Source organism: Otolemur garnettii, unplaced genomic scaffold, assembly GCF_000181295.1.
Source record: "Otolemur garnettii isolate 467f Iridium unplaced genomic scaffold, OtoGar3 scaffold00005, whole genome shotgun sequence".
Classification (NCBI taxonomy): domain Eukaryota; kingdom Metazoa; phylum Chordata; class Mammalia; order Primates; family Galagidae; genus Otolemur; species Otolemur garnettii.
The window spans coordinates 25,995,450-26,021,825 of record NW_003852400.1 but is presented as its reverse complement, the minus strand read 5'-3'; the positions used below and the strand labels follow the sequence as shown (position 1 = coordinate 26,021,825).

Genomic DNA, 26,376 nt, shown 5'->3' with positions numbered 1-26,376 from the left:
AATGTGTGAAACACTCAGTGCATCCTGTGTAGAGGGAAGAGTCTTTTGCCTCAGCATAACAAGGGTGTAACGTATACCCCCAGAAGTTCAGAGTTTTACTTTTAGTGAACATTTCTCTTAAGAAATAAGTAATACTTCTTTTTAAAAATAATTCTATGATAAAAATGTCACAATGACTGTTGTGACATTTTGGGAATATTTTATGTGACAACAGCTATTGCTTTTTTTTTAACACAGGCCTAATAGGATTATATAATATTCCACTTGTATTAACATATTCCTTCACCTTTTAAATTTTATTATGATAAATAGATTTTTGTAGCATTTTAACTTTATGGGAAATTTAGCCTTGAAACTTAATATTACAAAAAGCTTTAGTCATTGTAACAGCTCACATTTAAGGCAGAGAGACTATCTTCCAAGTGGTTTCCAGTAAAAGAAGCAATTATTATATCTTGTATTTTCAAATAGCAAACATTTATTCATTAAAATGTTACTAAACATATTTTGCATGAGTTACCATTAACATGTTAATTTTATATTGATTCCAGATCATCTGGGAATGTCTTTCACGTGGTAGAAATTACCAAGTTGTGAGGATAGGAATGGAATGTTAGTAGCCAGAACTTGAAAACATGGTCACTTTTGTAGAAAAAGTAATTTAGACTAGGGTTTAAAGTATTTTTTAAAAACTAAGTAAAATTCTGTCTTGTTAGGAAAACTGGACCCCATCTTAAACTGCCAGCCCTCAGATGTGGTTGTGCTTGCTTCATCTTTCCAAGATGTCATTTACTTACACATTTCTGTAGAGATCCAAAAGAGCCATCAGCCAAAAAATAAAATAAAAAGCCGTCTGGAGTCAAGTGGTTTTTCCCTGGAAAATCTGAAATTCTGTTTGTATCAGTGATCCTTCACCCTCTCTGGCAGTCAGCAGCGGGTGGAGCTGGGTGTCTTTGAGAAGGGAGCATTGGGCCCAGATCAGCAGACACAGTCGCTGGGGGACAGGTTGGCGGGGAGGCATGTCCCCCTGCCTTTGTATTTTTTAAGAGATCAGAGTGCCTGTATGTAATGAGAATAGCTGGTAGCAAAGTATATTCCTGTGACATGCCCCATTCCAGTGTTTAAGGAGGGACAATCAGGTTTTTTACTTTATTCATTATGTTCTTTGGTTATGTGATAAAACAAAGCTTGTAAAAGAATGAGCTGTAGGGCCGTTTTCAACCTAGCTGTGCTGAGCCCCAGCCTCGTGATGGTGGTGTTGAGAACAGTGAGGGTGGCTGAGATGGTGGTGGGAGTGGGAATGCAGGGGGCTTGTGGTGGAGGAGAGGCAGTGTCAGTGGTTATGATGGTGGTTGAGATAACAGTTGAGGTGAAAGTTCCAGCAGTGCCCTAGTGCTGGGGATGAGAGTAGACATATCAAGAGCTGTAATAGCAAATCCAGAAGACAGTCATTCCGAGTATCCATACAGGTGGGCTTGCTGAGGTTGCTAGGTTCAGTAGCCCAGCTTGAGTTACTTCCTCACTCTCCATTTTCAGCTTAGATTGAGTCTGGTGTGAGTTTCACAGGCAAGGTTGTCAATGATAGTGGGCTTAGAGGTCTGGCCAGACCCAACCCACCCCCTCCTTGGCTTTCACAGAATCCCCACTAGGGATAGAAGTGGGCTGGGTGGGCCTACAAGCCAGAAAGGCAGGGGGGCTTCTCATCCGTGCAATAGGGCTAATTCTAAAATATGCAGTTTGGCTTTGCAACTGGCTCTTGATCCGTGCCAAGATTCTAACTCTAAGGAAACCTGAATTTGAAAACATAACTGTGAGCATGTTCAAAAATAACCGTTGAAACAGATGTACCAACGTTTCCTCCTTTCTCTCTGGGGGTGTGGGTCTTAGCACTGTTAGATGGAACATCATTCTAGAGACCAGAAGGCTTTTAGCTTTCAAAATTCAAAAAACATCCTTTTCTAAATTCTGTTTTTCTCAACTTCGTATGCCTAGCAGCCGCCTTCTACCCACCTCCACATTTCTCAGTTAATCACTTGAGCATTTTCTGACAGGCCGCATGGCTCTGTAGTTACTTGCTTTGAAAACAAAGCCGTAATAGTTTTTATGAAAATGGGGTAAATATCCCTGCAATGCTATTTTCGTTACCAGTCCCAACGAGGCAATTACGTGTGGCGAGCATCCAGAACACCCTTTTAGACTTTCAAATCTTCTCTCAGTGTCATTGCTTTACAAGGCATTTCGCAAAGCTCTTTTTTCCCCAGGCTGCTCCAGGCCCGGCATTGGAAACAGCCCGTGGGGGTGCACTCGGTCCCTGGGAGCAGAGGGACTGACCAAGGCAACCGCTGACAGCCGGGGTGGACGAGCGGAGTGTGCTGTGTCATTTGTTCTTCTGCCCTGCCATGCACTGCTCCCTGGCTGGTGACCGGCCTTGGCTCTCCGGGCAGCTGGTGGCTCCGGCCCCTTCACAGCAGCAGGGCACTGCTCCTCCCCCGCCTCCTTCCATCCCTGCCTCCCCCTCGAGGGGAATGGAAAAAATATTACCATTGTGTGGGTAGTTACTCTGGGCCAGACACTGCTGAGGGGGAGGTGAAATAATGTCTAGGAGAGCATGTCATGCGGTCTATGGGATTCGGCTGTGCCGAGCTTGGGTGTTACAGTCAATAATCCTGTGAGCTTCAGCACTGGACCTATGAAAAGGCAGTGAGTCTAGTTCTTAGCCCTCAAACTCACCTTGGGTTGTCAGGTATACTTGCTCTGGTTCCCATATTTCAAATGAGGAAACGGGAGCTGAGAACTGTCTAGCATGAGTTTGCCCAAGGCCACGTGCCCCGTGGGCGGTGGCCCTGCCGTTTCTGCCCTGCCATTCACTGTGCCCTGGCGCTGAGCCAGCGTGAGGGGAGAGAGCAGGAGAGAGCCACTTTTAAAAAACACAGCTGTAAACTTTGAATTAAAAATAGCACTTTGAAGTGTTTGCTTGTAGGAGAAGACCATAATGTGTATGTCCGTTCCTCAGATACCTGGGCACAGTATGGGTCTTCATCCAGGAACTGGGATGAAGTGCTCTCAATCTTCCAGGCACTTTATATTGAAAGGGGAGTCCTGTCCATTGTTCTTACCTTGGGTATTTAATACCATTTAACTAGTGATAGAATAAGACCTGGATTCAAATACTACTTCCACCCGTTGGTGGTTGAACAGGTAAATCAAGTCACTTCCCCTCTCTGAGTTCCTGTCAGGAAATCAGGGGCACAGCCTGTGTCTGGGTTTTGCCAGGGTTGAACGAGATGTATAAAACAGGGTGCAGATCTCGGCACTTGTGGCTCAAGTGGCTAAGGTGCCAGCCGTATACACCTAAGGTGGCGGGTTCAAATCCAGCTCGGGCTGCCAAACAATGATGGCTGCAACCAAAAAAAAAAAAAAGCCAGGCATTGTGGCAGGCACCTGTGGTCCCAGCTTTTTGGGAGGCAGAGGCAGGAGACTCGCTTGAGCCCAGGATTTGGAGGTTGCTGTGAGCTGTGATGCCACAGCACTCTACCCACGGGGACAGCTTGAGGCTCTGTCTCAAAAAAAAAAACAAAAAAACAAAAAAGAAACAGGGTGCAATGTCTACTGCAGGAGGTGCACTTGGGACATCAAGTTCTTTTAGATTTTTAAGCGTCGTTGGTCAGAGAGCAAGTGTCAAGTGCTTGCTCTGAACTTGGTACTGCATAGAGCATTCTCTCAATTACTCCTCAAGACATCCCAGGAAAGGAATTACTTGTCATTAGTTCCATTGTTCTGAGGGGAAAACAGGCTCATCAAGGAGTAGAGACTGTGTCCATGTCCACAGCCCTACTTGATCTATTTCTAGAGTCCATCTCTTCCCAGGAGAGTATGATGTCTTTTCCACCATCACTTTTCTCTTTTTAAAGGATGATGTTACACACATGTGTATCTTGTTTATGATTGTGATCATTTTTCTCTAATTTTACGCTTTTACTTTTTTTGTTCTACAGTACAATTCTACATTACCTCTGGGCCTAGGTTAATAGTGCTTCTTGTACAGTGTCTTTCTAAATTTTTAAGTGCATAGTGGGGGCGAGAGAGGATGTATGTGCTAAACGTCCATGAATTATTTGGCTCGTACACATCATCATGGCCTCTGCCCTGTGTTTCTCATGTGCTATTAATTATATAAACACAAACACCCACATGCCTAGCCGAGTTCAGCATGGTTCCAACCATGCCCCCACTACTTTGAGCTTTTTATTTTCCCTTATAGACAATTAGTTGGCACTTTCATTATGCATACAGTGTAATTAATGGAAAGTAGCATAAGAAAATTCAATGTCATAGTTAAAGATTAGAGAAAATATCACTCAGTTGTCAAAAGTAAACATTCAGTGGTTAGAACTGGCTGCTGGCCTTGTGTCTGTGAAATCTGTTTTGTTGAGTAGCTTTGCTTTCATTCAGATGAATGTCGCTGTTGCTTTTATTTTCCTAATACAGGAAGTAGTAACTCCAATTATTATATTAAGCTGTTTCCTCTCTAAGACACTTTTGCAAGCTGGGTCTGCGAGTTTCTTCTGTCACGCTGATCTTATATATTGTGTGTGTGCTTCCTGAAACCAGTTAAGCTTTGATGGAAACCATTAGCATGTTAGTGCAGCCTTCATAGAAAAAGGGTACTTACTCTGAAAACATTCTTTCCTCCACAGAGACCCTTTTGGTCTTGTATGATGCCGTATGCTGCTGTAATAGAGTGATTTTCATGAAAAATGTTTATGGAGAAGTGAGTGGATTTAGTGTTTAGAAATAAAATGCTTTGGAATTCTCATTTCTGGACATGGATTCAAATGTGACTTCCATCAGCCAGTGACTGGAAATAGTTCATCTGATGCTGCCTCATCTGTGCACAGCCAGGCCTCTGAGATTCGTTTTGCCTCAGCAGGTGTTTATGTCACACAGAAAATGCTGAAACACGGCCCGCCACCCCAGCTTTTATGGATGATGTAGGGTTAAGTGTTTTCCACCAGGTTATAGACTTCAAAATCATCGCAAGATTCATCTCCACCCTCCAGCCGCAGTTGAGCCTCTGTAATTAAACCTTGGAGAGGGTAGTTGTCCACCTGTAAAATATTTTGTATCTGACAGTGACACCCAGGAACGAATTTAGGGGAAAGAAGGGGCATGAATTGTCCTCCATTATCTTTCAAAGTTCCTCTTCCCCCCCTTTATATCTTCATGTATACCATCTTTTCCAAGAAACAAGTTCCATATGCGTTGTTGGGCTTTTCCTTACTACATAAAAGAGTATTTAGCTTAGTTTGATCTTAAAATTCTTTTTTGCTTTAAGAGGTGCCCCTTGAAAATGTTCTGAAATTGATTGTGATCCTGTTTGTACAACTCGGTGAATAGAATAAATCCCCACCAACGTTATTCATAGGTTCTAGGAAACTTCAACTCTAATCAAAATAATGTGCAAAAAAACAATTTTGCCCTAGGCTAGCTGACACCAGCGAGAGTTAAGTTCCCGTGGTACATTTCTGGTCATAAAAACATCACTAAACTTCTAAATAAAGACTGCAAAGATTTCTAATATTAAATATTGAAATAAATCTGAGCTTATACCTACATTTAAGAAAGATTAATACAATCAGGAAGACAAACTACTTACCCTCTTTTTGGGGAGTCAAGTGATAGTGGTTGTGGCGACGGTGGGTTAAATCAGGGAGTAAATGTTTGCAATTCAAAAATTGTAAGGAGCATCTCCTTTCACCACACAGTTCAGAAAACAGTCCCAGATATGGCCAGCCAGCTCGCAGAGTGCTTCCTACCACATCTATCATGGTGCATCTGTACAATTATTGTATACTTGACAAATTTTTATTTTGCAGTAATTTGTATTCACTCATTCATTTTCCAACCTACCTGTTCCAGTTGAGGAACTCCATTGGCTGATACCTCCCTGGCAGCTCAGGGTGCAGGGCAGGAACCCGCTGAAGCTGGAAACATCGCAGGGCACACTCACACCCATACTCACTCACACGGGGCCCACCACGCAGGTGGGCCTGCTCACATAATGGGCACAGCCTGGGGGAGTGGGAGGAAGCCAGAGTACCTGGAAAAACCCGTGCTGACGTGGGGAGTACTTGCCAACTCCACACAGTGGCCCCAGCCAGGTAATCAATTTTTGTTTCTCATCAACATTGTAATGAAATGACTTTGAACAAAATGGCATTATTCAAGAACCTGCTGTATGCTAGTAGCACTTTAAAAATGGGCAAATTCTATGGTATGTAAACTACATCTCAGTTAAATGGGGGGGATCTATGTGCATAAGATTCCTCTTGGTTCAAAATTCTGAATGTAATAAGCAAGCCCATGTGCTCAGTGTTAACTTTGCTTGTGATTTTATAAACCTTTTCCTAATACTCCCCTAAGCCTTTGCATTTCCTAGCTAAAGTGCTCTAGTTTTTTTCAGTTTAACCTTATGTACATTAATTTATCAACCAACAAGTACACGTTTAGCACCTCTCCTGAGCTGCAACAGAAAAATTGTTACAGGGACAATGGTAATGGCAGGAAGGAGGGGGGCAATTGTCACAGGAATTATTAATAATAAATTAAAATAGCAATTGGAACTATAGCCATTCTGTTGGAGAAGCACAATAGTGACTTAACTGTGATTGTGGTGACAGGGAGCCCAACAATTGGGTCCCTGCTAATGGGCCAACAGGGGAAGGGGTTGAAAAGAAGGAATGAGTGGTTTACATTACAAAGGGATTGTCTGAGAGCTGCTCAAGTGTGGTTATGAGGGGAGGTCAGGCTGGAGACAGAGGGATGATAACCGTGGAGCTGTCAAGGGCATCTCAGGGGTTTAAGCAAGCACTGTGGCAGCTAGACACGGCCGGCTGGGCTGAAAGCAGACACGTCCTGGCCCTGCCTCATGTTGATTGATAAAAAGGAAACACAATAAGAAGATAGTAGAGCAAACCCGGACTCCTGGGCAAATGTCACAGAATTTAAATGTGAGTCTTGGGATCCATAAGAACCTTGACTGAAAAATACTACTAGTTTCCCTTTGACCAGAATGGGACCATTCTATGGAGAGTCAAACTGCTGGAAGGGTGTGTGCGCATATGCAAATGCTGTGATTGGCAGATCAATTGAAAAAAGTATGTCCTTGACATCTGATGACCTACTCCTCATGGCTGCACATTTCCTAAATACACACACAGACGTGCGCCCGGCTTTTACCAGATGCTCTGGGGTATGTAAAGAAACATGAACATCCAGACTGCAGTCCATATTCCCTTAGTCCACTTGTTCTAATGCTCTCCTTTGTAGCATTTTATCCTCCCATTCAGGCTGCAGCCAAAGATTATGTATTGCAATTGGTTTTCATGCATTAGAGAGGCAGAAAGAGCAAAAGAATTTCATGAAACAAAGTGGGACAGAATGTTAAATATTGATGAATCTGGGTAAAGAAATGTTCTCCCCGTGTGACCCCTGCTGATCTCCTTATCCCAGTCTCCTAAGACTTGTACTCTTGCCAAAGACACTGCAGGCCCAGCAGCGCTCTTTTTGTTCCTCAGACAAGCCAAGCTATTACCACCTTTAGGCTTTTGACTCGAAGCCCCCTCTTCTCCCTGAGCTGCACACGGCTGGCTCCCTATCATTTAGCTCTCAGTTGAAATGTCACTTCCAAGAGAGGACATCCTGCTAACTGAAGTAATGACCCAATCACTTTCTGTCGTTCGGTATTAATGATCTGCCTACACCCACTGCTAGCTAATAATTGTGTCTGTCATGTTTACCTGTGCACCCAAAGCGCCCAAAATAGCACCTGGCAGTGGTTAGGTGCTCAAAAGTTATTTATTGACTAAAGGAACTAATCTGAATGTCCATAAATATGGAATCAATACAAATGATAGCAGTGCCTTATGCGTGAGCATATAATATATGCTTTATGTAAGACAATGCTTAAAATCTCCAACCAGGGAACATATACTCAAAGAGAAGACCTTGGCCCTACATTAACAGATTGGTGAATGGATGCACATTTATATGTTACAATTTGATGTTAAATGTTTAAGATATATATAAAATCTTTTTTATATTCTCCACTCTAATAAAGTTTTTGATTATGAAATAAGTACATATAGTATATACTTAAGAGGAAATCACTCTTTATTTATATATCTATAATGTACACACACAATGATTTCAATTATATGTACATATGTATAAGTAGAATGAGTATAAAAAAGCTCAAAAAGGAACTATATGAAAATAACGCATCATTTTAGGGAAATGGAATTATGAATCATTTTTACTTTTTTATTTTCCAACCTTTCTGCCTGTGGTCCTATTAGTCTTCTAATTTAGAAAATATTTTTAAGAGGAGAAAACATAATGCAGGATAGATAAGATTCTAAGTAAAACTATAAATGCCATTTGGATATGGAAGAATTTTCTCGAATTTGGCATGCTTAGTGAAGCTGTATGGGAAGTGGCAGTAACCCAACCTGGGCTCTGAAGAGACTCATGGGATTATTGAGGGTGAAACTACAAGGTAGAGAGAGCTCTTCAGGCTGAAGAAGTAGAATGAACAAAGATAGGAAGCGGGGAACAGCCAGCGCATAGGAGACGGTGAGGAAATGGGCCTACGTGAATGGAAGGCTCCCGAGTAGGGGAAGGGAAGCGAGTGGAGTGAGCTGAGATAGGAGCTCATTTTAGATCTTTAAAACTGGGAAGAGAGGTTTAGCTTAGAAGTTAAAGGGAATAAGGAAGTTCTTCCTATAAGGAAAGAAAGAAGTAGATTATTGAGAAAAAGGGTAGCATGATGGTATGGGTGTTTTAGGAAAATAGTTGTGTACGGGGAGGGAGACAGAGCTGACAATTGGGAGGCCTGACACCAGCATCCATCTGGTGTCCACGGCCCACACCAGAATCAATTCCAGCTCTGGTCTGTGAGCCTTAGAACAGCGTTCACCAGCCCTGCATCATCCATTCTAGTCAGAGTGGCCCATGAAACCTGATTGCCTTCCGTGTATGTCCCACTGGATAAGTGAAGCCTGGGGAGGGGGTACCCAGGAGAAGAGAGGTGCAGGCCCAGAGGATGAGGACTTGGATGTTAGTAGTTCTGCAAATAGAAGAAGGATGAGTCTCTGAAATGTTTCTTTTGTATTGGTAGGTCTGTATTTTAATTAGGGCCAGAAATAGAGATCTTTTTGTCAAACTTACTATTTAATGATTCTAGAAATGTTTCATTTTTTCTTCCCAGGTCTTTGTCACTAGTGTACAGTTTCTAAGCAGTTGCTTGTTAAAACGAAAAAATTCTTGAGTTTTAATAAACCTTGAAAATAGTAACTTCAACAAATGATGTGCCAAAAAAAAAAAAGACTATCACCCGTTTTTAATCTAGAAAGATTTGGACACACCTGCTGTGTCCACTCGTGGGAGTTAAGTTGTCAGAATATGTTAAGTCACTATTTTGGGTTTTTTTAAAAAAGGTTTTGTTTTCTGTTAGCTTTTAAGAGCAGGTTTTAGATCGCAAAATAGCAAACAAAATTAAAAATAAAATGAAATTGTCTCACTTGTGGTGGGGGAAGGGGGAGCTTCTGCTCTGTCTGTGTGTGGGCAGTGAGCAGAACAGAATGTTTATCTTAACTGCATGTTGAATTTGGAAAATAAAGTTAGCAATAGCCAAAAGGCCTTCTTTTGAATAACTTATCACACAAAAAGGGAAAACATAAATCTAGTGGCAAGTCAACTATCCTGTATATACTTGTATTTCTTGGATGGGTCTGCGCACATTCTCACTTCACCATATAAACTTACATTTCTGCCCACTGGATTGGTTCAAGGTCACTTCCCAGTAGCTCGAATTCAAGGTTTGTTGCTAGAAACCAGTGGCAGTTGATTTTTTTATTAATGACCCTTCTTTTTCCTTCCTTCTCCCTTTTCCTTCCTTTCCTTCTTTTCTTTCTTTTTCTTTATCTGGGGTTTGTGATCAAGAGCTTGCAAGACCCTATGAAAAAGCTAGTTGAGAAAGAAGAGAAGAAGAAGGTCACCCAGCTGGAAAGCACAGAGACAGCCGCGCGGGAGCCGAGTCAGTAAGTCACGGGCTGCTTCTCTTGGCCTGACCTTTCCTCCCATAGGTGAAGGCAACACCGTCCTCACACACCGAGTCTAGCTGAGGTCTCAGACAGAGAGACATCATCTTCCTCAACTCCTTTTGCACATATTCCTGGGAGGCCAGGACTCATTCTAGTAAGAGGCCCATTCTGGGGTACTTAGAAGGGGCACTCTTAGGAGCTGACTATGGCAAGAAAGGGCCGATGTCCCCAGGTCCCCCGGCTCTCTGTGGCCTCCCCAGCTTCATACTCTCTCTGGTCGCTGGGCCCTGTCTTGTCCTTTTGTCTCCATTACATGCTGTCCTAGATGGGGATCCCTGGCTTTTCTCTCTCAAAAGAGCTGACCTATGAAATTGCCCTGGGCACACATAGAGTACTAAGGCAGCATCACACAAGGGAAGGGTTGGGTTTTGGCATTTTGTTTTCTAGCATATAGAATTCCTGTTTTGCCTCCGTGAAACAGAACAGCTTCAAGTGCAGGAAGTGACTGCCCCATCTCCATTTCTTGCCTCTTTACAAAGAAGGCTCCTCTTGTCATTTTAAATGCTGAGATGAACTTTTCAACAGATGTGATGCATTGGTGCCTAATCGCATACATGGTACAGCGAGAAGGAGGTTTAGGTGTAAAGCTGTTATTTTCTACAGAGATACAGCAGCTTACAGGAATGCCTTACTCATTGACCTGGCTGACCTAGGAAAGCAAAGTAGATGGCCTTGCCTCCTCTGTTCACTATTTCTTTTCTACACAGAAATCTGTAGATGACAATCTTATGGTAAAACCGCTCACATTTTTACTGTATTTCTTATGTTTCAGATATATATTTTATCCTACTAAAGTATTTGCTGCCAATATTATTCTTTTTAAATTTTAAAGCAAGTATGCACTAGAAAATTTTGTGAGTGCACAATAAAGACAAGTTTTCACTGTGGGTCACACTGTAGATTTGTGATCCGAGTCAAGTAAAATTTTAAGGGAACCAGTTTTACTATTCCTGGCAATGGTAATGATGTGAGCTATCATCTGGTGAGCACCTACCGTATGCCAGGTGTGGTGCTGGGTACCTCGTTCATGATAACCCTCAGTGTCACAAAGGGGACATTGTCCTCACTGTGTAAAGTATGGAAATGGGGCTCAGAGAGGCTGAGGGACTGCCTGTGGCCCCCAGTGTGGCAGGGAGAAAAGCCTGGAGTAAGCCTGTGCATCTCCCTTTCACTATGTAAATTAACTCATCCAAAATAAAGCAGTCAACTTCACTAAAAAGGGACCACCTGGGATTTTCTTGACTTGTTTTAATTAATTTCAGATTTCTCAAATATTTTAGTAGTTCCCTTTTAAAAGCTCAGAAAGTGGCTCGGCGCCTGTGGCTCAAGTGGCTAAGGCACCAGCCACATAAACCTGAGCTGGCAGGTTCAAATCCAGCCCGAGCCGCCAAACAACAATGATGGCTGCAACCAAAAAATAGCCAGGCGTTGTGGTGGGTGCCTGTACTCCTAGCTACTTGGGAGGTGGAGGCAGGAGACTTGCTTGAGCCCAGGACTTGGAGGTTGCTGTGAGCTGTAATGCCACAGCACTCTACCCAGGGTGACAGCTTAAGGCTCTGTCTCAAAAAAAAAATAAAAATAATAAAAAAATAAAAGCTCAGAAAGTATAACCCAATAAATATTAAAAACGACAAGAAAATTTTGACAAGCATTTTGTTCAGAAATAGCAGATGAGCCACAGTGCTAGGAATAAAGTTCAGAGGCAACAAATGAGTCTCTGGGCAGTGTCTTTGAGGTGTGGGAAGAGTTGAGGAGGCACCCGTCCTCCTCGATTTGAGAGTAACCTCCAGAGGTGTCCTCCTAGAACACCAGGAATCAGAATAAATCCATGTTTTTCCATTGATTTTTACAGTGTTCTTAAAAGTGATTGCTGTAAGCATCTATCTTCTTTATACCTAACTGCCCATCTAGGTATTTATAGAATATTTGCCTTATGATGAAACCCAATTTCAGATATTAAGATGCTACACAAAGAGACAGAAATGTGTAACCTATCAATGACTATATGTTGTCTTTTCCTCCTGTGTGTGTGTTTACAGACATGTTATTATAAACGAAGTAATAGATACTGTTTTTAAAATCTGGCTATATCATAAATATAACATTTGAAAAACTTGATGACTAAACTTTTATTTTAAGGTTAATTTCATTAGAGGATGAAAACCAGCGCAAGGAATCTTCTAGTTCTAAAAGTAAGTTTTGATTTTTTATTTAGAATTGCCTTTGAAATATTTATTGCTCAGTGCTCAACAGCCAACTCATTCTCTGTTTCGGCAAACTTGTCCTAGACCTTTCTTCTTTTCCAGTTGAGAACAGGCTAATTTGCTTCCTGCTGATTCAGTTTTCGGTGTTCAAATATGAAAGATGTCAACCCCATAGCCCTATTGAGAGAGGCTATCTATTCTGAACCAAAAAACAGCTCCCCCAGTCACATCAGCAGCCACAGGGGAAACCTGGCAAAAGCTCTTTATTTTTCACAACAGATGATAAGATTTCTCTATGACCATTACTACTAGTTCCAGCAGCTATTTGGGCTGCAGGGATGGTTTTAATAAGATTGCGTTATTTCATGCAGAGTTAGATGTGTAGTGATTTGTGGGTGGGTGTTGGTTGTAGTTAGGAACAGATGGGGACAGCTCATGCCCTACTCTGCCAGATTGATTCTCAGCCTGCCAGGGATGAGCAGTACCAGATCCCTCAGGTGAGCGGAACCTGTGTGTTAGAAAAAGGGGGTCAGAGTGCTGGGAGATGACACAGGGTGCTGTGAGGGGCTTCCCAGCCCTTTGTCTCCTGCTGCTCCTGCCAGGTTTTTCACTGGTCTTTCACCTCACAAAGGAGTAGAGGGTGCGGTCGATTGTGGTCGAGCCAACGTGATGCAACTCGAAATGCTGAGAGATGCAGGGAAGTGTTTCACAGGTGTTCTGATGAGGACGCAAATCAGCCCAGCCCTGTTGAACCTGGCCCTCCACCTTTGCCCTGCCTTGTCCTTTGCTGGGGCAGACATTCCAGGAGACAGGAGGAGGCAAAACAGATCCAACTTCCCTCTGTTCCCTTCTCCTCCTTCACCTGCTAGCTCCCTCCATCTTCCTTCCCACTTTCCCAGACACTTCCTTCACCTACTTAATTCTTCCTTGACTTTATTCCTTCATTTGCTTCCCTCCTAGCCGCCTTTCAACAGAGAAAACAAACACAAAAACAACTCACTCTTTTGCCTCTAACGCTTGGCTTCCTGTCATCCGTTCATGCATGGCCACCTCCACTTGTGCGTGGATTTGTTCATTTGTTCAACAGATGTGTATGGAGAGCCGCCTCTGTGCCAGCCAAGGCTCTGGGCTCTGGGCATGCAGTAATACACCGGACACATTCAGCCCCCTCCAGGTCAGGGCTTCTAGGCAAAAGGGGAAGCAGATGGTAATGTAATAATTACACAAGTAATCGGGCAGCTCCAACTCCGGTGGGAGCTCCAAGGGAGAGGTGCAGGGCTGTGGGCCCGTGTGACAGGCCACACATGTTTCTGAGAGAGGAGGCAGTTAGCTATGCCATGTGCTATTGTAAGACTTGTCAAAGCGAAAGAAACAGCCTGGGCAAAAGGCTGCAAGCCAGGGAAACCCAGGTGAAGGTCAGAGAAAGCATGTTCCAGACCATGAGGGGGAGCGAGTGGCAGGAGAAGAAGGTGGGGGGCTGGGCCTGATCTCACAGGCCATGGAAGAGCTCTCTCTCTGGACAGACCAGGCCTCCAGCCTTTGCATACCCATAGCATGTGTCACTTGTATTATGAGAATCAACCTTGACTGGTGACTGGATAAAAAAAGTTGAGTTCTGCTCTTTGCTGTGGGAAAGTGTAAGCTGCAGTTTATTATATTCATATGCAAGTTGCAAATCTATTTAAATCATACAGTCCTCCAGTATGTAACAATGGAAGGGAATCAGATTTTCTCTGCCTTGTACAGTATAATTGCTTGTGGTATTTCCATGATATTTTGAGATTGTAAATGTCTATCAGCTTATTTGGAATATGCAGAGTGGAATCCATTATAATGAAGTTTCATCTGTCTTTTATTGTGTGACCTGCAGAAAGGCTAATGAACACATGAGCAAACCAAGTGTCAGGCTGTTCCGTTACATAAATACACATACACACCCTACACTTCATGGTTTAAAAAGTTTTTTGTTTCATAGCAAAATCAGGCACAAAGTACTCCACGTACCTTCCCCACATGTACATAGCCCTTCCCACTATCAGCGCTGTACACCAGGCTGGCGTATTTGTTACCATCAATAAATCTACACTGACGTCATTATCTCCCAAAGTCCATAGTTTACAGGAGGGTCCAGTGTTGCCATTATGCATCTTATAAACATTACAGACATATAAGGACTGTGTCCACCATTACAATGTTACAATAGTCATTACAAATAGTTCCACTGCCTTGAACATCCCCTGTGCTCTGCCTGTTCATCCACTCACCCCTCTGACCCTAGGCAAGCACTGGTCTTTTTACTATCTTCATAGTTCTGCCTTTTCCATAGTGTCAAATAGTCCAAATCATACAGTATATTCCCTTTTCTAAGTCCCTTCTTTCACTTAGTAATTTACCTTTTATTTTAGGCAGGCCCATATGGCTAAAGTTCATTAGTGTTAGCAAGTAATAGTCAATTACCAAAGTCACACATTTGTCCATGGAAGGAGAATTGTTAGATTGCTGTCATGTAATTTTCTGGGTTATCTTCCAAACATTGAGGTTTACTCCTGAAAGTTGTAGCAAACATCCGGGGCTGCTGTTAATTCAGTGTTGCTGAGAGCCAGTAGCTGGAGGAAAATGTAATCTTAGGACCCTGCTTCTGCCTGAGTGCGTATGTAGATGCTCTTTCTTCCCAAAGCTTTGCCTTTACCTACCTTGCAATAGAGTGTGAACATACGTACCATTCTGAGTTGGCAATAATTGCACATGTTGTATTACAGCCGAAGATGGAAAAGGTGTTTCATCGGCCTTAGACGAAAGCTCTACACATGGTGCCGGCTCAGGTAATCTGATTGATTAAGGAACACTTCTCCATTTTAATAATTTGGCTCAAACTCCTTACAAAATGAAACTGACTCATAATTTTGTTTTCTTTCCTCTAAAGGACCTATAGATGAACTATTAGACGTGAAACCTGAGGCAGGTGGTAAGATTCATACATTTCTTTGGGGCTATAAATTGTCTAATTTTTAATTCCTTTTTACATGCAAGAACACGTCCTGTTTAACTTTTTAATAGTTCTATATTCTTAACAAATTATTTTTAAGCGACAGTCTTTCTTAATGACTTTAAGTATGCCCAAGCATAAATTAGTATGTGTGGATATGTCACAGTTAATATGATTAATTTCATAATGTTCAAACTACTAAGACTAAAAGTTATGTCAAAAGTCACACACTATAGTAGAAAAACGGTTATCAGAATGAGACACACGTGGACTTGAATACCAGTTCTACATAAATAACCTGTATGGCTTTAAGCGACTTTATTGCTTCATACTTACACTTAAGCCTCAATTGTTCTCATTTATAAAATGGGATTGGTAGCAACAACCTTGCTGGGACATTGTCAGGATTGGAGAATATGTATGTATGGAAAGGAGTTTCATCATCTCTGACACAGGGATGCTCTTCAAATGGTTACCAGTTCGGGATTAAGGATGTTTTTCAGGCCGTTTACTATGCTGCATGTCTTCTGAACCTTGGCTTTGCCTGGTTAAGTCCCATGCCCAAGTTCACCAGACATAAAATCATCTGCTACACAACCCCTCGAAAGAGCGTTCAGAACCATGTACTTGGAAGAGCCGTGGATGGGTGTTAAGTGGCCCCAGGAAATTATATATGCAGCCTAATCATTGCCTTTGCTCTCCATCCCACCAAAGATTTCTTTTTAATAAAGTACCAAGAATCCAAAATACCCCTTACCGTTGGAGCCAAACTCCAGATCGTCAATGGCCTGTGGCTGGCACAAAGTCTGCCCAGGTTTCTCACAGGAGTAGATACTGGCCAGAATCATCCACGGGCCTCAGTTAATCAGGGCAGTTGACTTAATTCAGTCTGAGCTTATCGTGATCTGACTTCATAGAATGTGAAGAAAGCCTCTGGAATACAGAGGACATTCAAGTTTTTTCAAAAATGGAAAGGGACCATATCTCTGGCATTAAGTTTCTAGCACTTAGGAATATAAACGTGAGGGCATAAATTTGCTTCTCTTACTGTGGCAACATGCTGGGCAGTATTTCCCAACTACCCATGCCTGTTTTATCAAAATGACTAGTCATTTGTAAATACTGAAATCTACCAGGCAATGCAGGTAATAAGTGGTTAATGCAGATTGCCATGAATGGCATCCATTTTTGTAAAAACTTTTTCCCTTTAGCTTAAGAATAGAATATTGGGAAGGAATAAAAGTTATTTTTTGGAAGGGGAAATATTTTAATCTCACAAGCATCAGATAAAGATAATAACAGAACAAGTCTTAAGTTCCTAGCACCAAGTTTCAGCAAGTCTTTTTTTTTTCAACCAACAACTGATACTTATCGAACATTATACTCCCTTATGGGATAGGTAGATATTTTATTTTAATTTGTCTTTTTTTTTTAATTCAGATTAATATTAATGAGGCTCCATGTGATTGAGTTACATTGGTTGCATTTGTAAGATAAAGTCCAAATTGCAGTTGAGTCCTTCACCCAGGAAATGTGCCATATACCCCTATGTTGTCCCCATTAGGTGGAAATTTACCGAACTCTCTCCCCCCCACCACTTGATTTTCGTAGTGTTTTTCTCTCCTGTGGTTGTGTTTCTCTGTAGTTGTTAATCTACTCGTTTCAACATAACTGCTGAGTACATGGTATGCTTGCTTTTCCATTCTTGAGATACTTTACAGTGATAGAAAGTCTGAACATTTAACACATGTATTTATAAAATCATATGCTTCAACTTCTTTCTATAGGAAGATTGTTACTGCTTTTATTCCCAGTAGCTTCTTTATGTAATTTGCTTTTTGCTTTTATTACCTTCTTTAATTGTATTATTTTAATAAGTTTAATGTTTGAATAGCTACTATATTCACATTGGTACAAAAGCCAAATTATAATAAAAATATGTACAGTAAAAGGACTCCTACCCCCAACCCTCTCCCCGACTCCTTCATCTCAGGACTCTCATCCCCCCCCCATCCTTCCAGTGTTTCTATATAAAAACATAGAAAATAGGAGTCTATATTCCATTTTCCTCTTTCTTACAAAAAAAAGTAAAGCCCTTTTGGTGTGTTTTTTTCTTTTTTAAACTTAGTAGTAATGGTACAACCCAAGCCCAACGTTTATTCTTTTCTTCACACAGAATTATTTTATTTATTTATTTATTTATTTATTTTTTGGTAGAGACAGAGTCTCACTTTATCACCTTCAGTAGAGTTCCGTGGCATCACACAGCTCACAGCAACCTCCAACTCCTGGGCTTAAGCAATTTTTACAGCTAAGCCTCCCAAATAGCTGGGACTCTAGGTGCCAGCCACAACACTTGGCTATTTTTTTGTTGCAGTTTGGCTAGGGCCAGGTTCAAACCTGCCACCCTCGGTGTATTGGGGCCAGCACCCTCCCCGCTGAGCCACAGGAACGCCCCTTCACACAGAATTAAATTAGAGAGGCAGTAACCTGAGATATAGATGCTTACTTTCATAAACTTCCTCAAAAGCTTGTGCCAAGACTCATTGGAATAAAACTAATACCTTTCTACTTATTTGAAACAACTTTAGAACCTCATTAGTTCAGGGTTATGATCTTTGTTAGTTTTGCAGACTAGCAGCTCATATTCTTAGTTTTTTTTTTTTTAGCACTCAATTGAATTCTAAAGATAGGAGTCTGAATGTGTTTTCCCCTAAATCTGTATTTGTTCTCAATCAGATATATTGATTAACAAATTAAATGTAATGTCACATAATTTCTCCATTCACTTTATCAGTGCCGACCCACAAAGCCCTTCTTCAGGCACAAGCCACACTTCCCCACCGTCTGCTTCTTCTCTATTGTCAACCCACAGCGTAGCTGCAGCTTATATATTAGCACAGCCACTAGCATAAAAATTTTCTCTGCGTGCACACAGAACTCGTAGTGACTAAAAAGAACAACACGCATTAATGTGTTGACTTCAAAATGTGTGCCCTTTGGAAAACTGCCAGAAGGCCTCAATCCTAAATGAAAATGCTGATTACAATATACAAGACATTAAACAGTCAAGAAATAAAAAGAGCTTAGTTTAGGGACAGCTGACTTTATAGGACTTGGGGGCTATAAGCTCTAGCACCCTGTTGCTTGGGAACCAGTTCTCTCCCAGTGATGATTCTGTTAGATAAACGATGCCTACAGTAGTATGTCATCAGAAGCAGACTGCCTGTGACAGTAGCAATGCGTCTCTTCTCAAAGAGCCATTGCTCAGAAAATCAGTCCCATTCAGTATCAGAATGAAATTTGTTTTCTCCTACTAAATAGATAATATGATGGAAAACCAACATTTGACCACAGTTTATAAAAATGTTTTCAGTGAAAAAGAAACTTGTGACCTTTTGAGATACTTGAAAGAGACTCTGAACTTGCCTGCGACCACATGTGACAATCCAACCTCAATTCATGAGTTATAACAGGTCCTTGTGTTCTTCAAAGTTGGGTTAAGAAAAATAACTAGCAGGTAACAGAATTAAAAAGTGGTGTTAAAATACAGAAGAGAGTTCAATGAATTCAGCTCACCTGCATCTCAGAACTGGGCCTTACCTAAAAGATTCTTCTCTAGGACTTGACTAATTGAGTCAATTTTAAAAAGTTTAATAGTTCATATTATAACTAAAATGTTTGTCTTCTGCTACTTCCTTACTTACTATTTCCAGACCTGTGATTCTAAATTCTGGTCACATATCAGAATGCCAGCTCATCCAGCTCAGAGTTTTGAGTGAGAAACTAACTCAGAGCCATCATTCATGTTTATCTCTCTGCCTAGTTTTTCCCAAGTCATTCAGAACTGTCTCCTGCTATTATCCATATATTACTGCCTAGGGATGTGATTGCTTCCTCACATACAAAGTGGCTAGTACTAAGCTTTATTGTCTTTTCTTATAAACTTTTCTGCCTCCCACATCCTGGGATGTATTGCTGGTTTTAGTCCTTTCAAAAAAATAATGGTATTTATTATTTTTATAATAATGGCCCATAGCACAGTGGTTACGGAGCTATGGGTGGTGGGTTCAAACCTGGCCCGGGCCGCCTAAACAACAATGACAACTGCAACAAAAAAATAGCTGGACATTATGGTGGGCACCTGTAGTCCCAGCTACTTGGTAGGCTGAGACAAGAGAATTGCTTAATTAAGCCCAAGAGTATGAGATTGCTGTGAGCTGTGATGCTACAGCACTCTACCAAGGGCAACATAGTGAGACTCTGTCTCAAAAATAAATAAATAAAAATAAAAAATAATGGTACATTTTTAAAACCAAATCCTGTTCTTATGATCACCATGGAGTCAGTCATGTTCAGTATAGACTTACCACTATAAAGATTTCTATAAAGATCTACCCCTGTCCCAGGTCATATGTTTTCCAGAAAAAGTACCCCTCTGCTCAGTCTGTACTGCAACAGAGGAGAAGGCACCAGGCTCGTTCAGAAGTCTTTTTTTGGTGACCACTCAGGGTCTGGCACTGTGGTTTGGTTTCTGTTTATTTGTTGTTGGTTTCTCTTTTGTCTCCCAGAGAGTGGGTAGGAGTGGTTCCTCCCTCCCATCTGTTCTTATTATAGTCTCTCTTTTCAGCAGAGGGGACTTTTTAGAATCAGTGTTCTTAAATTCGAAATGGGTACAATTCGTTACCGGAGCCTTTTATAATAAGGATCATTTTTTTCTTGTAAGCAATTTTTGTAAGGTGGTTTCCTACCTACCTTTTCCCCTGACTCTCTTCTGGGTGATATGGGGAGAGAGTTGGTGTTTGGGGTTTTTCATCTGCATCGTGATGGTATGGCCTTTACCATGAGTCATAACGTCAAGAGTGGGGACCAGGGAGAAACCAGCATGAAGGAGTCTTCCTGCTTCACACGCAGACGAAGGGAAACCAAGTGACATTTATCTGTTTGTTTTTCTGTGCTCTTGTTTTCAGTCTGTGCAGTTCTGTTTCCATCTTCTGTGTTCCTAATTTATGCTGAGGTCATGAAACTCAGTATGATTTCAAAAATACTACCCGGGTGAGCTGTCACCAGTTTCCCACACTCTGAACTTCAGAGAGCTAGCTCCCTCCGAACAGGAGCTTTCACACAGATACTGCTGATTGGCTCAGGACTAGTTCTCCTACGGGACGTTCTCCCAGGGTCCAAGGTTTTCATTTTTGAACCCTTAGGCCATGCAGGGCAAACAAGCTGAGTGGATGTGCCCTCTCAGCCATTCTGCCATGGTGCCTGCACAGTGCCCCCCAAATACTAATTTATATGTGAGTGCCTTAGTAGTTTCTGGGGAAAAAGCAAGGTGGGACAGTGAGAAAACACCTTGACTGTGAGTCTGGGGTCCCCAACCAGATTACGTGTAATTAATGAATTAAATGATGGAGTGGGCCATGTGACCTGGGTATCTTTATCTGTAGATTAGTTAGGGGAAATGACCTCTAAGATCCATTTTAGTTGCAGTGTATGTGTGTGTATATATATGTGTGTGTGTATATATATATATATATATAGTGTGTGTGTGTGTTTATCCATCCTCCTATGGGGAGAAAACAGCAGGTTCCCAGATAGGAAGACAGGGAAACGTAATTGAACAATGGCAAGCAGAGGGGTTTTGCTGAGTAGTAGGCTCTCCAGATGGCCCTGTGGAAGGACTGCGGGTGGGGCTGCTTCGCCCATGACTGCGGAGGTCCCAGCCATCACTGTGAGCAGTGCTACTTTCCGCAGCAGTCGGGGAGCCCCTGAAGCTTTCTGAGTAAGTCATCTCACAGCCAGACTAACTTCTTTTTCTGTTACTTATCACAAAATACCTCAAACTGGGTAATTTATGAAGAAAAAGAATTTGCTTCTTACAGCTTTAGAGGCTTATCAAATGCAAGGTCAAGGGGCTGCATCTGATGAGAGCCCTCTTGCTGATGGAGACGCTGTGCAGAGTCCCAGGCAGCGCAGGATGTCACGTGACAAGGTGCTGAGCATCCCAGCTTAGGTCTCCCTCTTCTTATAAAGCCACCAGCACCATTCCTGTGATCGGTTCATGAGGACAGAACCCTGAAGACCCATTCACATCTTAGAGACTCTACGGATCACACATAGGGGGATTAGATCTCAGCATGCGTTTTATAGGGGACAAATCTGCAAACCACAGCATGGACCAAGCAAAGACACACAGTAACCAGCAGCCTTGCCAGTGGACAAACCCTGACGGAAGCCCTAGGCAGGAGTTTATTATCAAAATTCAAGAAAAAGCTTGGAATTGGAGATAAGAGATTTGAGAATCTTCTGAGGCAAGATTGGAGTCACAAGAATAGAGAATGTAGGGAAGGGAGATAATATGATGCTTAGGATGAACTGTAAGGGTCACCAGAGTAGGAGGAGGCAGCAGAGAAGGTATTGTCAAGGACATAGCAGGAGGTCATCCAAGATTCCCAGGAGATGACAGCATTTCCAGAGCCAAGCAACATTCTGGCAACAATGCACAATGCTACAGAGGTTGGGCCTGAGCAAAGTGTATTGGAACTGGCCACAGGGATCTCACTGGTCACGTTCAAGAAAGCCACTTCAGTGTAGGGTAGAGGCAGGAACTTAATTACAGGCAACTGAGAAGAGTGGAGACAACGTGTGGAGTGTGGTTGTGGAAGGAAAAGGAAACCAGAGCAGTGACTTGAAAGGGTGGGAGGAGAGCAGACAGCAGTGTCCAGTGAAGACTGATTATTGCTGGGATCAATACACATGCCCTGAGGTCAGGGGAAGGAAGCCCTGGAGACTGAGAGACTGAGGATGCTGGACCTGAGTAATAGTGGGAGCAGAGCAGGCTCCCGGGAGGAGGGGGAAGGCACAGAGACGGGTAGTCTCAGAAAGGAGAGGGAACGCAGGACGGGTCATGGAGTTGGAGACAGAGAGGTGAGGGTGTGAGTACGTCATGTCTGCTGGATTTTATTTTTGAAGTAGCGTCTGTGGTTGGGTTATCTGATAAGAAAGTAAACATGGATGCCTGGGAGTACAGGAGACTTGCACTCATGCACAGAATAGCCTCTGTGGGTTTGGCACCTGTGAGCGCCACAACTTTTTGTTCATCCTTTTAATACGAAAGCAGGCCGGGGCACCATTCCCCAGCAGCCAGGTTGGCTCATCCACCTGGGGGAAGCACTGGCTCCAGCCATGTCAGTCCTACCAGGACTTCTCTCAAAGAGCTTATCAGATGTCCACGTGTATCCTTGTTTTCTCTTCATTGAGTTGAATTACTTTCAAAGAAAATGATAGCGTGAGTCTCAAGAGCCAACTGACGAGAGTTAGTTCTCAAGTCTCAACTTGACTGGTTATAGACCTAAACCTGTCCTTTTCTACTTGTAATTAAGATTGTCTTACGAGTCATGTGTAGTAATTTCAAGCACCTTAATTATCAGTGCAATAATTGGGAGGTTTCCGTGTTTTATGGGTCAAGTCAGTGCCAGTTTCATTGCTCTTAGCTAAGTAATAAGCTCTCTTAAAAGAGAAAATGTTCATCGTGCAGCCTGTTAACTGTTGAATAACCAGGATGCTAAATAACAAAGCTAATTTCAATGGTAGGCCGCAGCATAGGCAAAATGGGGGTTCAGTACTGGCTGGAAGCAATATCCTCACCATGGATCCTTTTCTCATACCTACCCCTACAATATCTGAGCTGGATAGGGTACAGTATTAGGAATCTCTTGGCTGCAAGTGATAAGAGAAACCCTACTCAAAATAGTCCAGCTTTAAAATTTTTTTAAAGACAAAGAATGTATTGATCTGTGTACTAAGGACATGCAGTGTGGGTTGGCTTCAGGCAAGGCTGGCTCTGGGGCCTAGACGGTGTGGCCAGGCTTCTCTCTCCAGCTCTTCAGGCCATTTCACACTATGTGTTGGCTTCATCATCACTGGAAGGCTCAACTCTGCATCTTTAGAACTTGGAATCCCAGCAAAAGACAGAGCCTTTTCTATCCAGTTTCCCGATACCAAACTCAGGACGCCTGTAGCATGTGCACACCCTTGTTGGTCATGGTGGCCTGAGGGATGGGCTCTGGTCAGCCTCCAGCCCACCTTCCCCTGGGACGGGGGTGCTGAGGCATCTCCAGTGATGTCTCCCCAGGATCGTGTGGAGGTGTTTCCCCCAGGGAAAACCTAAAGAAGAAGAGGGAAGGGACACTGCGTTAGCAGAAGTCAGTGAAGTCCACATCAGTGCCCAAGCCCCAAACCTGAACAGTAGAAACCAGACCGTTCACAGTCTGGAGATACATTGGGAAGGCTTGGAGAGTGTCTTATGTGCTGGGAATAATGGTCTTCCCTGGATGGAAGACTTCCCCAGACTGAAGCAGTGATGCTTCTCCCAGGTCCTGGGCTTGGGGGCGGTGAAGGGCCGTGTAAAGTGACTGTGGGAGGAAGTGCATCACTCCCCAGGCACAGTTAAAGTCATCAGCTCCTCCAGGGTCTACACATCGATTTGAATTGGTTCCAATGAAATGGGTTTGGTTCAGCAATCATCTGCTTTCAGTCAGGCCAAAAGTAAATCAGGAGAAAGTGTTTGGGCATTGCAGACCCAGCTGAAAGCAGACAGTGCACTGGGAGATCTGTGAAGTTAATGTACATAAGAAGGGTGATGGGGAGAGAGAGCAAGAGGGGGAGGGGACCCTCAGACGCAGGTGTTGATGAAGATACCCTGACACCAAGAGTGTTGCTTTCCCTGGGCTGCTGCCTTTGCCGCCCACCATGCCTGCCCAGTCCTCCCTCACCCACCATGTGCCGATTTAGGTGGCTCCGATGCTCACCCTACGCTAGAGACCACAGCACTGTCTCCAGAAGCCTGTTTAAAATGCCATTTTCCCTATCTCCTCTCCCACAACACCTACAGGCTGTGTCTTGATGAAACCTCTGTGATAAGACAGACAATAAGAGTGGTCCAATGGGAGTGATGTTTTGCCACTTTTTAAACCACAGTGACAGCAGAGTGACTAGTCTCCTCCCCTCCCTGACTGATAGCCAGTCTGCTCAGCACATCAAAAATCCCCTTCATCTTTCAGATATTTATGTAAAATCTGCTTGAAAACAGATCCAGGAAAGTCAACTCAGAAAAGCTTTATTTAAAAAGGCTTTACTTACTAATTACCTTAGATAGTTGAGAAAAACCTGGTAATCTCATCAGATAGGATGCTAGCAGAATTAAAGTGCAGCTCAGAAAAAATATAAATCATTTCTTTTCCTTCTCTTTATAATTGAACAACAAAAATGTTTGTAATTTCCAAATGGCCATTAGATACCACAGCAAAGCCTCCGTGAATGAAACCATCAGAACTTGGTTCTCAAAATAAGTAGGAAACTCAATGAAAGGTCTTGGTACAAAACTTCAATAGTAGTAATAGTCCCATTCCACTTGTACTCAATATTCAGTATTTTGTCGATGTTCATATAGTATGGATGATTCTCTTATTGGAAGTCTTCCTTCTGGACAGACTGGTAGGTTTAAGGTTATTTCTTTTGGTCTTCCTGGCAATATTGTGAGATGGGTGTTATTAGCATTATAACTTTACACATGAGAAATAGAGGCTCATGGGGGTTAAGAGTCTTGCTAAAGCCACACAGCAAAAAAAAAGCATGGAGCCGGGGCTCCCCCTCCAGAGCTTTGCCTCTGGTCTAGGAAGCTCTCCCCGGGACCATTCCTTGATTTGTCCTCTTTCCCTGCAGTTCTGTCACTGCTGCCTTCACGCAGATCATCAGCCTTCCTCACACCCTCTGCTCCCCTCTTACCCTGGTTCAGGGAGCCTAGGTGGCAGGATGGGCCACCACATGGCCCACTGCTGTTATTCCCCAGACAGTGTGGATTGAGGACTTGCCTGGAAGATTCTGGAAGCCATACAAGCAAGGAACTAAGCTCTCCAGCATGCTTTCCATCTTGGCTTTGTTGCATGTCTGAGAAACATTTGGGTTAATTTGCTTTTATATTGAAGAAAAACCAAAACTCAATGTTTAGAAACTAGACTTGTCTTGGAAGAGGGGGCAGCAGGGAGCCCAGAAAGTAGAAATTTAACTCTGAGATCTTTTCAGATCATGGGATGAATGTATATTTTGACTGTTTTTTCAATCTAGCCATCACCCGTCTGCCCCACCCCAGCCCCCACAGCCTTTCTTCCTGAGGGCTGGAGCCCTCGGTGCTGATGTTTTCTGCTCTGTCACTTCAATCAGCTTGCCTGGGCCCAGTGGCCGGGGCCCTGGAACCCGAAGGTGCTGACAGAGATGACCTGCTGCTGTTGAATGAGATCTTCAACGCTTCCTCTCTGGAAGAGGGCGAGTTCAGCAAGGAGTGGGCGGCCGTGTTTGGAGACGGCCAACTGAAGGAGCCGGCACCGACGGCAGCCTCGGGAGAGCCGGACCCCAAGCCTCACATGGGCTCAGGCTTTCTTCCTTCTCAACTGTTAGACCAAAACATGAAAGACTTACAGGCCTCCCTACCAGGTAGGTACTGTGGGGATTGAAATGGGCTTTTTTTGTTTGTTCATTCTTTTTTGTTTAATGCAAAAGCATATTTCTTCTTTCTTTGTTTTCTGTATTTTTATCTTATAGTCCAGTGACTTTTTTAGCTGGTCTCCGAATTATATTCCAACTTCAAGATACATTGCAGGATTTAAAATATATTCCTTTTCATGATCTTCCCCCTGTGTTAACATTTCCTGTCTGTCAGTAGAGGGTTCCGGGGTGGTTCTCCGGTGGACTGTCTTGCTTGGCTTTTAGATGTTCTTGTGGCATGTTAGAGGAGCAGGTTGCTCCCTGTTGGCTTGGCGACCACCCTGAGTTCTCCACACTCCCGAGATCAGGCTCTCTTCCTGGGTGCTTTTGACATTGCCCTGTTCACTCTTTGTCACACTGAGTTTTACTTCGCACTTGCTCTGGCTCCCTTTCTGTCCTGACCTAACCTGCCCTGAAGATCCCCCCAGCTCAGCTCTTCTGTTCTGCCTAAAACATACAACCCATCAGAAACAGTTCACAC

The 26,376-nt window shown here is 42.9% G+C and overlaps 1 protein-coding gene across 3 annotated transcripts in view; it reads left to right on the top strand.

Annotated features, from left to right (window-relative positions):
• Positions 1–26,376, top strand: part of ICA1 (islet cell autoantigen 1) — a 146,939-nt gene that overhangs the window by 109,097 nt on the left and 11,466 nt on the right. For all 3 annotated transcript variants that reach the window (XM_023519504.1, XM_003782705.3, XM_023519505.1), the window contains 5 exons: positions 10,003–10,100; positions 12,303–12,355; positions 15,127–15,189; positions 15,291–15,332; positions 25,575–25,844. In XM_023519504.1, coding sequence (XP_023375272.1) covers positions 10,003–10,100; positions 12,303–12,355; positions 15,127–15,189; positions 15,291–15,332; positions 25,575–25,844 — 526 coding nt within the window. The remainder of the gene's footprint in view (positions 1–10,002; positions 10,101–12,302; positions 12,356–15,126; positions 15,190–15,290; positions 15,333–25,574; positions 25,845–26,376) is intronic.